Raw genomic sequence first — 12,895 nt, 5'->3', positions numbered from 1 at the left:
GGAGACGTTCGGGCAATATTGGATTTGAAGTGGGTGAACAAGTCGGTAGTTACAAAGAAGTTTCGGATGGAGACTCTGAGATCCATACTACTGGCTGTCCAACGGGGAGACTTCATGGCCTCCATAGATCTGTCAGAAGCCTACCTTCATATCCCTATCGCCAAGGGACATCGCAGGTTTCTTCGCTTCTCCTACGACGGGTGTCATTACCAGTACAGAGCCCTGCCCTTTGACTTAAAGTCTTCGCCAAGAGTGTTCACAAATTTCTTAGTCACCCTTGTGGCGCTCCTCTGGTTACAAGGGGTTTCTCTGTTTCCGTTTCTGGATGACATTCTGGTCAAGGCCCCGTCAGCGGAGCAAACGAAACGAGACCTGGATCTGACCATAAAGACCCTCAGATCCCATGGGTTCGTGATAAACATTCAGAAGAGCTGGCTTTAACCTTCCCAGTCTCTGACACATCTAGGGGTTCAGATCAACTCCAGCTTGGACAGGGTTTTTCTGACCCCAGAAAGGCAGTCAAAGATCTTGCAGCTGATGTTAGAAGTCCAGCAACGGAAGCGAGTCAAGTTGATGCTGCTGGCAAAGTTGCTGGGAATGATGGTTTCGTGCCAGGATGTAGTTCAGTGGGCACGGTCCCACATGAGACCTCTCCAGAAGTTCCTTTTACCCTTCCAGAAGCAGATAAGTACCAAAAGCCCGATTTGGCTGACATTACCAGCCAATCTGTTAAAAGATCTCGAATGGTGGCAAACTACCGATCGCTTTTCCTTGGGAGAGGAATTGCGGGAGCCCAAAAGGGTGGTAGTAACCACGGATGCCAGCCTTTTTGGCTGGGGAGCTCACATGGCCGTAGCCGTAGCGCAGGGTCAGTGGAATGTCCGAGAGGCCAAAGAAAGTATAAATCTTTTGGAATTGAGAGCCATACAACTGGCCATGCTTCAGATGGAAAAAAGAGTGATGGGGACTCATGTACTGATTCAGACAGACAATATGACGGCAAAGGCCTATGTGAATCGTCAAGGAGGCACCAGGTACCAGAAGCTTCAAGTCAAAGCACAGGTCATGTTCACCTGGGCGGAAGTTCATCTTCAGTCCATCAAGGCCGTCCATGTGGCAGGAAAGGACAACGTGGTAGTGGACTGGCTGAGTCGGCAATCACTGGACCAGTCGGAATGGGCTCTTCATCGTGAGACGTTTCGAGACATTTGTCAAAGATTCGGGATGCCGGAAGTGGATCTTTTTGCCTCGGACGACAATCACCAAGTGGCTCAGTATTTGTCAAGGACAAGAAGCAGAGGAGTGGCAGCGGTCGACGCTCTGAACTCAGACTGGCCAAGGACTCTATTGTACGCCTTTCCTCCGGTCCAGATCATCCAGAGATTTCTGCAGAGGGTCTGGGAACAGAAAGCGGAAGTGATTGTGGTGGCCCCCTTTTGGCCCAGGAGAGCCTGGTTCCAGGATCTCCAAAGCCTGTCGATAGGGGAGCCATGGCGAATTCCATTGAGAGAGAATCTTCTGTCCCAAGGCGAACTGCATCATCCACGACCAGAGATGCTGCAGCTCACTGTTTGGAGATTGAGCGGCAGCAGTTGATTGGTCTAGGTTATTCTTCTAAGGTAGTAGACACCATGTTGTCTTCAAGGAAGAGCTCCACTAACAGGAGCTATAATGTTACCTGGCAGGTTTTTCATACCTGGTGTGCAAGTAAGGGGGAAGATCCTTTACAGGCCTCAGTTTCTGTTATCCTTTCTTTTCTACAGGAGGGGCTAGAAAAAGGCCTTAGCACTAGTACGCTGCGTAGACAAGTGGCAGCCATAGCAGCGGTTAGAGGGTCCAGAAAGGGCAAGCCTATTTCCGCACACCCGCATATCAGGAGGTTTCTAAAGGGGGTGGCTTTGGTTAATCCACCGCAGGTGCATAGGTTCCCCTCTTGGGATCTAAACACGGTGCTGAAGGCGCTGTGCGGCAAGCCTTTTGAGTCTATGGCGTCGTGTAGCCTTAAGTTGCTGACCTTTAAGGTGGCGTTCTTAGTGGGCGTCACATCGGCGCGCAGAGTCGATACATAAGGATCTCTGCGATCTTCTTCGTGGTCTCTGTGCATTCACACATATGGGTATTCTTCCAGAATGGCCCTGACCTCGGAGAGTTCAAAGCAATCTTGATCGTAGATCTGGCGCGCCTCCCCCTCGTCCTGGGGCGGAGCCACCGTTTGCGCATGCGCGGACGAGGGGGGAGGCGTCTAGCCACTCAGTTTCTTCCTTACCGCTGACCTGATCGCACCTACCTCGTTGATCTCCAACTTCCTCATTGCAATCTTCAGCAAACTACTTCTTTCTTCAACCTACTTCAGTCTTTCATCTTCACCTGGTATCGTATAAAAAAAAAAAAAAACCTCCTCACTATCTTTCGGACTTTCTCCCTCACCCTCCCCCCCCCCCCCGGGAGCGGATGGAAGGAAGGGACAAGGTCACTTTCAAACGCTGCACGCGCTGCTCTGCCAAGATCCCATCGTCTGACGGGCACTCCCTCTGCCTTTTCTGCCTCGGGGAGACCCACCGCACGGATTCCTGCGTCCACTGTAGCCAGTTCGGCAAACAGGCCCGCAAGAATCGCGCCGCGAGACTCCGGAGCCATCTAATGGAAGCCTCCCTCCGACCGCATGGCGCGCAACACCAGCCTCCGCCATCTTCCCCACTCCACGTGGGAACGGCGCAGCCGGCAGCTTCCGTGGCTCAAGGTCCCTGCAAGCCTAAGTCCGGCAAACATACCACAAAGTCGGACGGCACCAAGAAGCGTCACCGCTCCGAGTCCGCCCACGTGGATCCGACGAGCACCGCCAGCATAAAGAAAACCAAGTCTGCGCATCGACCCTCCGACCAATCTGGGCAACCCACGAGCTCGAACCCGGCCACGAGCTCGACCGCAGTAAGATCGACATCGAACCCGACCACGAGTTCCGCCTCGGCTCCAAAGACACCAACAGTGAAATCGACGCCGACGCCGAACATCACACCATTGGAGATTGTGCGCATCTCCTCCAAGTCGCCGTCAATCACGACCTCTCCACCCGACCAAATACTCGAGGTCCACTCCCCTGCAAAGAGCCACCAACCACTCGACCCCCGCGCCTTCGTAGATCTCTCTAAGCCGCTGGAAGCCCAATCCCTGACCAGGGAACCTTCAACTCCGAGAGTCCTTTTACCACGGCAACCCACACCAAGAGCTCACAGCCGCCAACGCTCACGCAGCCGCCAACGCTCCCGCAGCCACCGTAGGCAACGTTCCCGTAGCCGCCGTAGGGACAGCCGCCAACGTTCCCGCAGCCGCCGCAGTCACCGTTCCCACAGCCGCCGTAGAGAGAGATACTCCTACTACTCCCCGTCGAGATCTAGATCTCGCTCTCCCCGGACCCGACGAGGGCACCGACGATCCCCCTCTCACGACCGCTACCGCTCGGATTCGAGAGGGCGCCACTACCACAGCTACCATGACTCCCCTCGGTACCGAAACCGCGCGGACAGACACGATCGAACCCGACACTACGAAGCGTCCCCGCGCACACACCACCTCGACTACGACACACTCGCTCAGCTCCATGACGAACGCAGCCGCCTCGACCTCGAGCCGAAACTGCCCTCACCACCGGGCTCCATACACACTGCGACAAACAAACAGCTGCCACCTGTAGAAACCCAACCAGACCTACAGCACGAATCCGACGACGACTCCGAAGCCGAACTCTCCGAATCCGACCGCTCCTCGGGGTCGGACCTACAATCCCCGGCTTCCGATATAGCTAAACCGGCGGACCTGTCTCCATCAGAGGGTCCGAAATCCTACCTTGACTTAGTCTCCAATATGGCGAACTCGCTGAACCTGAAGCTTAACACAGACGCACCCAGGGTCTCGGACGTCGTCTTTGACCTCGTACATTCAGACCTCCCAGCAAGCTCCTCTCTCCCTATGCTTCCCGTCCTCCTCGAGACACTCAAGGAAGCCTGGGACAAGCCGGCATCGGTACCTCCAACCTCCAAAAGAGTCGAAGCCCTTTACAAGATCCACGCGCCGGATGCAAAGTTCTTGTTCACCCACCCGGCTCCCAACTCCATAATAGTTCACTCCTCCTCGAAATCGAAACAGACGAGACACCCGGTACCCCCGGAAAGAGAGGGCAAGAAGCTCGATACTATAGGGCGAAAGATATACTCGCTCACTACAGCTGCAACAAAGATACAAAACTACACGGCATGCTTCTCAGCATATGCATACAACCTAACCACCTATCTCAACACCCTGATACCCTCCTTACCCGAGGAATCACGAAAACCAGCCTCTAACGCCCTACAGGAATTAGCAAGACTGAGCAAGCAGCAGATTAACACAGCTCGCCATGCTGCACAGTGCTCCTCCAAAGCCTTGGCCTCAGCTATAGCCTTACGCAGACATGCGTGGCTTAGGTCCTCGTCACTCCAACCGGACATTAAATATAAGATTGAGGACTTACCCTTCGACGGCCTTGGACTATTTAACGCAGCCACAGACGACATCCTCACATCAGTCGATGACGGCAGGAAACGGGCGAAACGCTTGGGGGTCTCCCAACAACAACCCCAGTTCAACAGGCAGAGGAACTGGAAGTCCACCTACCATAAGGGTACCAAGTCCCCCAGACAGCAAACCTCATGGAGACGGAAAACCCCCCAGTCCAAGCTGTCATCTCAATACAGACCACGCACGCAAACTTCCAAAAAGACCGCAGCTACCTCAAAACCGTCTCTTTGACCACCCTGCCACGAGACGTCCAGTTTCCCTCCTTCAGCCAAACCCCCACACCCGTCTACAACAGTTTTACTCCGCCTGGAGAGACATAACATCGGACGCTTGGGTCCTCACCATCATACAGAGAGGATACCTAATAGAATTCACATCCACCCCGAAACATCACAGATTTCTTACCACCCCATCGTCCGCACCGCTACAGACAGAAATCGCGTCCCTGCTAGACAAGAACGCGATAGAACCAGTCCCACCCCAATACCATCGCACCGGGTTCTATTCCCGCTACTTCCTGGTGCCGAAAAGGGACGGAGGTCTCCGCCCGATCCTCGACCTTCGCAAACTAAACCTCCACATCACCTACAAGAAATTCCGTATGATCACACTCCAGGCAATCCTTCCGCTTATCCCAGAACGCTCATGGATGGCATCCATAGATCTACAGGACGCCTACTTCCACATCACAATCAACCACCATCACAGAAGATTTCTCAGATTCGCCGTCGGGGAGCAACACTTCCAGTTCCGCTCTCTCCCATTCGGCCTATCGACGGCCCCGAGAGTCTTCACCAAATGCATGGCAGTGGTTGCCGCATCATTACGGCAACAGAGCATATCGATATACCCATATATAGACGACTGGCTGATCGTCGCCCATTCAAGGGAACAACTCCAACTGGACGTCTCCACTACCCTCTCCCTCCTGGCCACACTCGGCCTCCAGGTCAACTTATCAAAATCCAAACTAACCCCCACTCAGAGAATTCAGTTCATAGGAGCAGACATCTCCACAATCTCCCAAACAGCCTCTCTACCGCACGACAGAGTACTCAGCATACAATCTCTGGCCAACACCATCATTGCCCAGCGCTCCCAGACAGCCCTAACGTTTCAAAGGATGCTAGGCCTAATGGCAGCAACCACCGCAGTCCTATGCTTCGCAAAACTTCACATGCGACCCCTGCAGATGTGGTTTGTCAGGACCTTTCATCCTCACACACAGCACCAATCTATACTCTTGACCCTTCCATCGCACATCGTAACATCCCTCAAATGGTGGACGATGGAACATCACCTCCGCACGGGCATGCCCTTCAAACAAGCTCCCCCCTCAGTGATCGTCACCACGGACGCCTCCAGGTGGGGATGGGGAGCCCACTTAGGAACCCTCACAGTCCAAGGCCAATGGTCGGACTACGAGCGGTCCCTCCACATCAACTGCCTAGAGCTCCTTGCAGTACACAAAGCGCTGAGATCCTTTCTCCCATCGCTACGGAATCAGCACGTCCAGGTCACTTCCGACAACATCGCCACGGTCTTCTACATCAACAGACAGGGAGGCACCGCCTCCATCAGACTCTGCAAGAGGGCCCTGGCATTGTGGCATTGGAGCATCACCCAGGGCATCTTCCTCACGGCCGTTCACCTACCAGGGACCGAAAATACCCAGGCGGATGCCCTGAGCCGCCACTCGACCAACAACCACGAGTGGTCTATCAGCGCTCAATACATCCAACAAATCTTCAAAACCTTCGGAACCCCGAGCATAGATGTATTTGCCTCACCATCAAATGCCCAGTGCACCCACTTCTACATGAGAGGTCCACCATCCCAGCTCTCCAGAGGGGATGCATTCCTCCAAACCTGGAAGGGAAAACTACACTACCTGTTTCCCCCCATCCCACTCATCACAAGGGTCCTGCAGAAAATCCAAACAGACCGCACGAACTGCATCCTCATAACCCCATGGTGGCCACGCCAACCCTGGTTCACCACCCTCCTGTCTCTGTCCAACAGGACATTCCTAATCCTCCCACAAGCACAGGACCTCCTCTCCCAACAAGACGGGAAGGTCCTACACCACAACCCGGCATCCCTCAAATTGACGGCCTGGAGAATCAGTTTTTAGACTTTCCCCCGGACGTTCGCCAAGTCCTACTGAACTCTAGAAAACCATCCACTAGGAAAGCCTATCTACTAAAATGGAAGCGCTTCACCCACTACGCCTCTCAACACAACTTTGACCCTAACTGCGCTACCATCTCTCAGGTATTAACTTATACCTTAGCACTCTCAAGAACAGGCCTCTCATACTCCTCCCTGAAGGTACACCTCGCAGCTATTTCTGCCTTCCACCCCCACATCGGGGGAACAACAGTCTTCTCTCATCATGCCACGAAGGCCTTCCTCAAGGGCATCATTCGCCTACACCCTCCTGTCAGACAAATCCTTCCAACCTGGAGCCTCTCTCTAGTGCTCAGCCAGCTCATGAAACCACCCTTTGAGCCCATGGCATCTATTCCACTACACCTGCTATCGTGGAAAACAGCACTACTCACGGCTCTCACCACAGGCAAGAGGGCTAGCGACATCTGTGCCCTGCGGGCGGACCCACCCTACACAATCTTTCACAGTAACAGGGTGGTCCTTCGCCCCGACCCGACCTTCCTACCAAAGGTCGTCTCTCCATTCCACCTAGGGAAACAGTCAACCATACCAGCCTTTTTTCAGCACCCCTCGGACGCAGGCCAGAGGGCTCTCCACAACTTGGACGCGCGCAGAGCGCTAGCTTTCTACATAGACAGAACTCGAGAATTCCGTAAGGATCCGAGACTCTTTGTCACCTACGCCACCCATAATAAGGGCAGCAAAATATCTACTCAGAGGCTCTCTAAGTGGCTCGTTGCCACCATAGAACTCTGCTACCAACTGGCGAAACAACCAGTCCCGCAACACATACGAGCTCACTCTACTAGAGCCGTCGCCACCTCGTCAGCTTTCACGAAGGGCATCCCTATAGAGGACATCTGCGATGCAGCGGTCTGGTCCTCCACGTCTACCTTCGCCTCGCACTACGCTCTTGACGTTCGTGCCCGGCGTGATGCCTCCTTCGGACAGGCTGTACTTCGCTCCATCTTCGACTGACCACCGTAAGTACCACTCTCATTACATTCTGGTCTAACCTTGCATACTTTTTACAGATCCAGCACCCGCCTCCGAAGGGATAGCTCGCTAATCACCCATATGTGTGAATGCACAGAGACCACGAAGAAGATGGACAGGTTTCTTACCTGTAACTGGTGATCTTCGAGTGGTCATCTGTGCAATCACACAGACCCACCCAGCCTTCCCCGCTGCTGGACACTCACCTAGTACGTCTTCCACCTGTCCGGTGGCGGGAAGAAACTGAGTGGCTAGACGCCTCCCCCCTCGTCCGCGCATGCGCAAACGGTGGCTCCGCCCCAGGACGAGGGGGAGGCGCGCCAGATCTACGATCAAGATTGCTTTGAACTCTCCGAGGTCAGGGCCATTCTGGAAGAATACCCATATGTGTGATTGCACAGATGACCACTCGAAGATCACCAGTTACAGGTAAGAAACCTGTCCTTTTCCATCAGGACAAAGTAGTGCTTCGCACTGATCCAGCATTCATTCCGAAGGTGAGCTCACGGTTTCATAGGGCGGAAGACATTGTGCTTCCTTCTTTCTGCCCTAATCCAGTTCATGAGACAGAGAAGTTGTGGCACTGTTTGGATGTCCGTAGAGCCCTTAGTTTCTATCTGGACAGGACCAAAGGGTTTCGTCAATCTGACTCTTTGTTTGTTTCCTTTAGGGTTTCAAACAATGGTTGCAAGGTATCAGCCTCCACCATTAGTAGGTGGATTAGGGGGTGCATTTGGGAAGCTTACAAGGTAAAAGGCCTGGAGCCACCGGTCGGGGTGACAGCTCACTCCCTCAGGGGAACAGCCACTTCAGCAGCCTATAGGGCTTTTCCTTCCCTGGAGGTTTTGTGTAAAGCGGCAACTTGGAAGTCGGTTCACTCCTTCACTAAGCACTACAGGATTGATAAGGCGGCCTCGACTGAGGCTGCATTTGGTAGGAAGGTACTCCAACACGTGGTCTCGGGACAAAGCTGAAGTGCCCACCCAGGGACTCGGCTTTTTTATGTCCCAAGAGTGAGGACTGGCCCACTCCTGGGACCACTGGAGAACGGAAGATTCTATTCACTTACCGTGAAGTCTTCCTTCTCTGTGGTCCCGGAGTGGTCCAGTCCTACCCACCCAGTTGTGTCGGGGGGAGTATCAGCTTTGTCCTGGGACTTCGGAGTTAGAGGTGGACACTGTGTTTTGGGTTCCTAGGTCCCTTGCTAGAGCCCCTTGAGTAAGGGTTCAGGATAAGCTCTGGAGGGAGGGGACTGTTATGTTTTCCCCAGAGAAGTTTTCTCCTGTTGTTCTTGGAGTTATTACTTGGGAGGTAGGATAGCTGGCAGAAGAACTGACTTCTGAGGATCAAGCGCCTCCCCTTCGGGTCAAGTTTGTTAAGCCCTGCAATCGAAAGGGAGGAGCTATAATCCCAAGAGTGAGGACTGGACCACTCCGGGACCACAGAGAAGGAAGACTTCACGGTAAGTGAATAGAATCTTCCATTTTTTTACATTTCCAACACCTATCTGAGGCTTGATTACTCATTTTTGTTAACTTTTTAGGTGTCATGTACCATCTATACAGCATTTTGAAACAGTTCTCTTTTATGTTATAGCACGTTGATATTTTCATTGAATTCTTCCATAGGTGTTCCCACATCTCCATCTGTATTTCTTTATTAAAATTAATCGCCCATTTAATCATTTGAGGCTTCACCACCTCTTCTTCTGTAGACCATTTCAATAACAGTTTATACATCCTTGAAATCAATTTTTCATTCTCGCCCAGCAGCATTTTCTCCATTTCTGTTTTCTCTCGTCTTATACCTGTACTTTTAATGTCTTTCTCTATCAAGCTTTTAATTTGTAACAGCTGAAACCAATCAAATTTGTCCTGCAATTCTTCAATCGATTTCATTTCAACTTTGCCCCCCTTGAACTTTAGTAGTTGTTCGTATGATGCCCATTTCCCTTCCCTTACACTTTGCGGCATACTTATTACTTTATGTGAAGTTCTGAATACTCTAAAATACTGTGTAAATGCAAGTATCTAAACATTTATATGCAGAGCAAATAAGTATCCTAATCATAAATCTGAATGGGTTCAAATGGATGTTAGCCGGACACAAGATATTGTTCATATGAAATGCATATCATGTATTAATTACTGAAGGATTGCAGTAGTAACTCAGTAAGCCAAGGCATGTATTTAAACAATTGGGCTACCTATTTTGGAAGGGTAACTTTTAAATCATCTGACGAATCTGTTATACAGGTCAAACATGTTTACTGTTAGGATACAGACTAAAATCTCAGATTAGATACAGTCTTAGTGAGCGAATGCCTATGCACAGGCAGTAAGCATCTGCTGTCCAAAGTCATTTTTCTATCTGTCTTAGCAGTGTGTCAGTACATAACTTAGAGAATGAAATTTATAAGACCTACACTAAACATCTATGGAACTATGCAGACTAAATCAATTGTATTCTTTATTGAATGGTATAGAGTCTCCATTTGTGATATAATAGTAATTGTGCCCACTGTGTCTTTGTTTCCTTAAGGAATTTCAATACAGGATATGCCAGTCACAGGGAGGGGTCATTCAGGTAGAAGCCGAGGTCGCCCCAAAGGTTCAAACAGTGGATCAAAAAGCACAGGAAAAGGCAGGAGCCGGAAATCAACAGCAGGAAGTGCAGCTGCCATGGCAGGAGCTAAAGCAGGGGCAGCAGCTGCCTCTGCTGCAGCGTATGCAGCATATGGATACAGTGTGTCTAAAGGTATGAGAGAATGGGTGGCATGGAGTGCTTTGTGTGTTTTCATTGCAGGGCATCAGTAACATGTAAGATATCTGGTGTGTATCTTATCGTCTCCAGATGAGATCTGGCCACGTTGAAGTAACCATGTTCAACCATGTTGAAGTGTAATGCCGTAAAAGTTTACACTGGTCTCAAGGAGAAAAGTAATCATCCACTTCAATTGTTGTTATAATTACTCTTGTAATTAAAAGGTTTTCCAGCTTCTTGGAGCTGATTGGTTTAATAACTAGGTCATAATTGGTCAAATTGATACTAAATATATACAATGAACTTGCCATTTTTTTGCTTTTAAAATCTTTCTTTCCATCAAACTGAGTACCCAAAGTATATCCTAAGAGTAAAGAGGAAGGCTAGTAATATTTTTATACAACTACTACAGCTGTAATTAAGGCCATGACATGAAGATAGTTTTAATCCTTTAATTTTTGCGTTCAGAATCCATAATGTGACTGTGATATCTTAAGGAAGGATTTGCTTTCTGTTGCTAGGTATGTCTTCAGGCAGCCCGCTGCATTTGCCACATATCCGACACTCTGGACTTGCGGACTTTGGACCATCAAGCGCCTCTTCTCCCTTGAGCAAAGGAAACAGTGTTTGTGGAACCTCTAAAACTTTAAACCTGACAAGTTCCTTGACACCAGAAACCTCTGTCCGAAAACAATACAAAGGAGCCCACACCTCAGGTGGGCGATAGTGGTTTTGAATCCCTGGAACTTACCTGTGTCCATATTGGCTTTCTGAGCAGTCTACTCCAACCAGCAAAAGGGTATTCAGATGATGCCTTGTTTTCATCCCATATGTGGGTATGATGAGATGATAACTGCACTAATGGGTAAGAAGTGTTCTCTGTGCACTGTCATGTGTAGCCCAGTTTTTAGTACCTTTGCAAATTTGTGAAGAGGAGGGACATAGACTTAGGGTGCTTGTGCTTAACTTTTGCCATTAAGTTCTTCTGGCATCCTAGAAATCATGTGAGCAAAGGATCCAGCCTCCATGTGAGACTAGCATCAAGGCTCCCCCTTTGTGCTCACACCAGCCTCTTCTCCCTTAAACTTTCAGGTTTTATGTGGAATTCAGCTGTATTCTTATAATAAAGAGATAAGTATCAAATATTTGAGGGTACCCTGCAGGTTCAGAAAGAGGGTTATGGTCAGTGCATCTTTTGGAAAAAGCTATGGAGAAATAACTTGATTGTTCCAATGTGTATCAATGGTGGATGCCGTGAAAAATGGTTTTGTAAGGAGAAAGGAGTTTTGCACTGTGGCCCAAAAATGGTATTTTATCAATACCGTGTTTATGAACAACTAGAGTTCTGTTCCTTTAATTGAAATAACAGCAGAACTGGTATTTTGGGAATGACATTGCTGTGTCTGCTCCAGAGAGCAGAAGGCGCTTTAAGTTACTGCTTTACATCGCAGTATCTAGGTTCATATTCATTTACTTTGATAGCATCTGATTTTAAATACAGTTTCTTGCATTTGGCTTATGTGGAAATCTTAAAGGTTTTAGAAAGAAAAAAAAGTCAGCCATTTTGTGTGTAATTTTTAACAAGGGAATTTGATGGAGGGTATAGATCACTGCTGTTCTTCTCTTTGTGCCATAGAAAAAGTTTTTAAAATTATGTTTTAGGTACCATTGGCTACCATACCACGGTAAAACAGCAAGGGCAATGCGCCATTCCCTGCTTCCATCCAGTCTCTAGTAAAGTGATGTCTCATTCCAAGCTGTTGCTTTTTTAGGCATATCTTGTTCAACCCTTCACCCCCAGCAGGTTAAGATTTGCTCCATTGTGGTGATCTATTTCCTTAGCAAAAATGGTCAGAGAACAGTAACACCATGAGGGCAACTCTTTTGTTCTGGTACTCCTTTTTGAATGCACAAGAACCCTCTGTTTTGACATAGTATATATGATGTCTGCATTGCACTGAGATGAAGGAGAGAGGCAGTGCTCCTGCCTTTGTGTTGATGTTAAGCGGTTGTTCTTTCTGGGCATTTTCATCCTTCAAGGGTGAACCAGGCTACGAGGTGAAGATCTTAGCTAAGAAAGCAAAGGATTTTTCAGTCTCATGCACCTTGCCTGGCATCCCACACTGTAGAGCAAGTGCTTCCTGTTGACTCTGCCTCTAATTTGCACACCTGAAAATAGCAGAAATGAGTTCAGTTAGATACCTTTTTTTTTTTTAGAAACAGATTTGGAGGGGATAATTGGGTAGGGAGGGGATATTTAAGTTAAATCATGAAGATTTACTGTACTCCCCCCACTCAGATTCACATGTGTATATACAGTGTTTAGAGGGAATCATAAAAATGCCAAGCCTTTTTTTTCCTCTTTGAATGTGCTGTCTATTTTTATAACTGAACTTGTATATATGTATAA

The 12,895-nt window shown here is 49.5% G+C and overlaps 1 protein-coding gene across 1 annotated transcript in view; it reads left to right on the top strand.

The window, feature by feature from the left end:
• INO80 (INO80 complex ATPase subunit) overlaps window positions 1–12,695 on the top strand; it is a 135,776-nt gene extending 123,081 nt beyond the window's left edge. Inside the window, exons 35-36 of the mRNA XM_060263311.1 lie at window positions 10,264–10,479; window positions 11,007–12,695. Of these exons, the coding sequence (XP_060119294.1) occupies window positions 10,264–10,479; window positions 11,007–11,212 (422 nt within the window). The 3' untranslated portion in view covers window positions 11,213–12,695. The remainder of the gene's footprint in view (window positions 1–10,263; window positions 10,480–11,006) is intronic.
• The last annotated feature ends 200 nt before the right edge of the window (window positions 12,696–12,895 follow it).

Source organism: Heteronotia binoei, chromosome 21 (genome assembly GCF_032191835.1).
Source record: "Heteronotia binoei isolate CCM8104 ecotype False Entrance Well chromosome 21, APGP_CSIRO_Hbin_v1, whole genome shotgun sequence".
Taxonomy (NCBI): Eukaryota; Metazoa; Chordata; class Lepidosauria; order Squamata; family Gekkonidae; genus Heteronotia; species Heteronotia binoei.
Note: the sequence above shows the minus strand (reverse complement) of the source record. Positions and strands in the feature narration are given on the sequence as shown.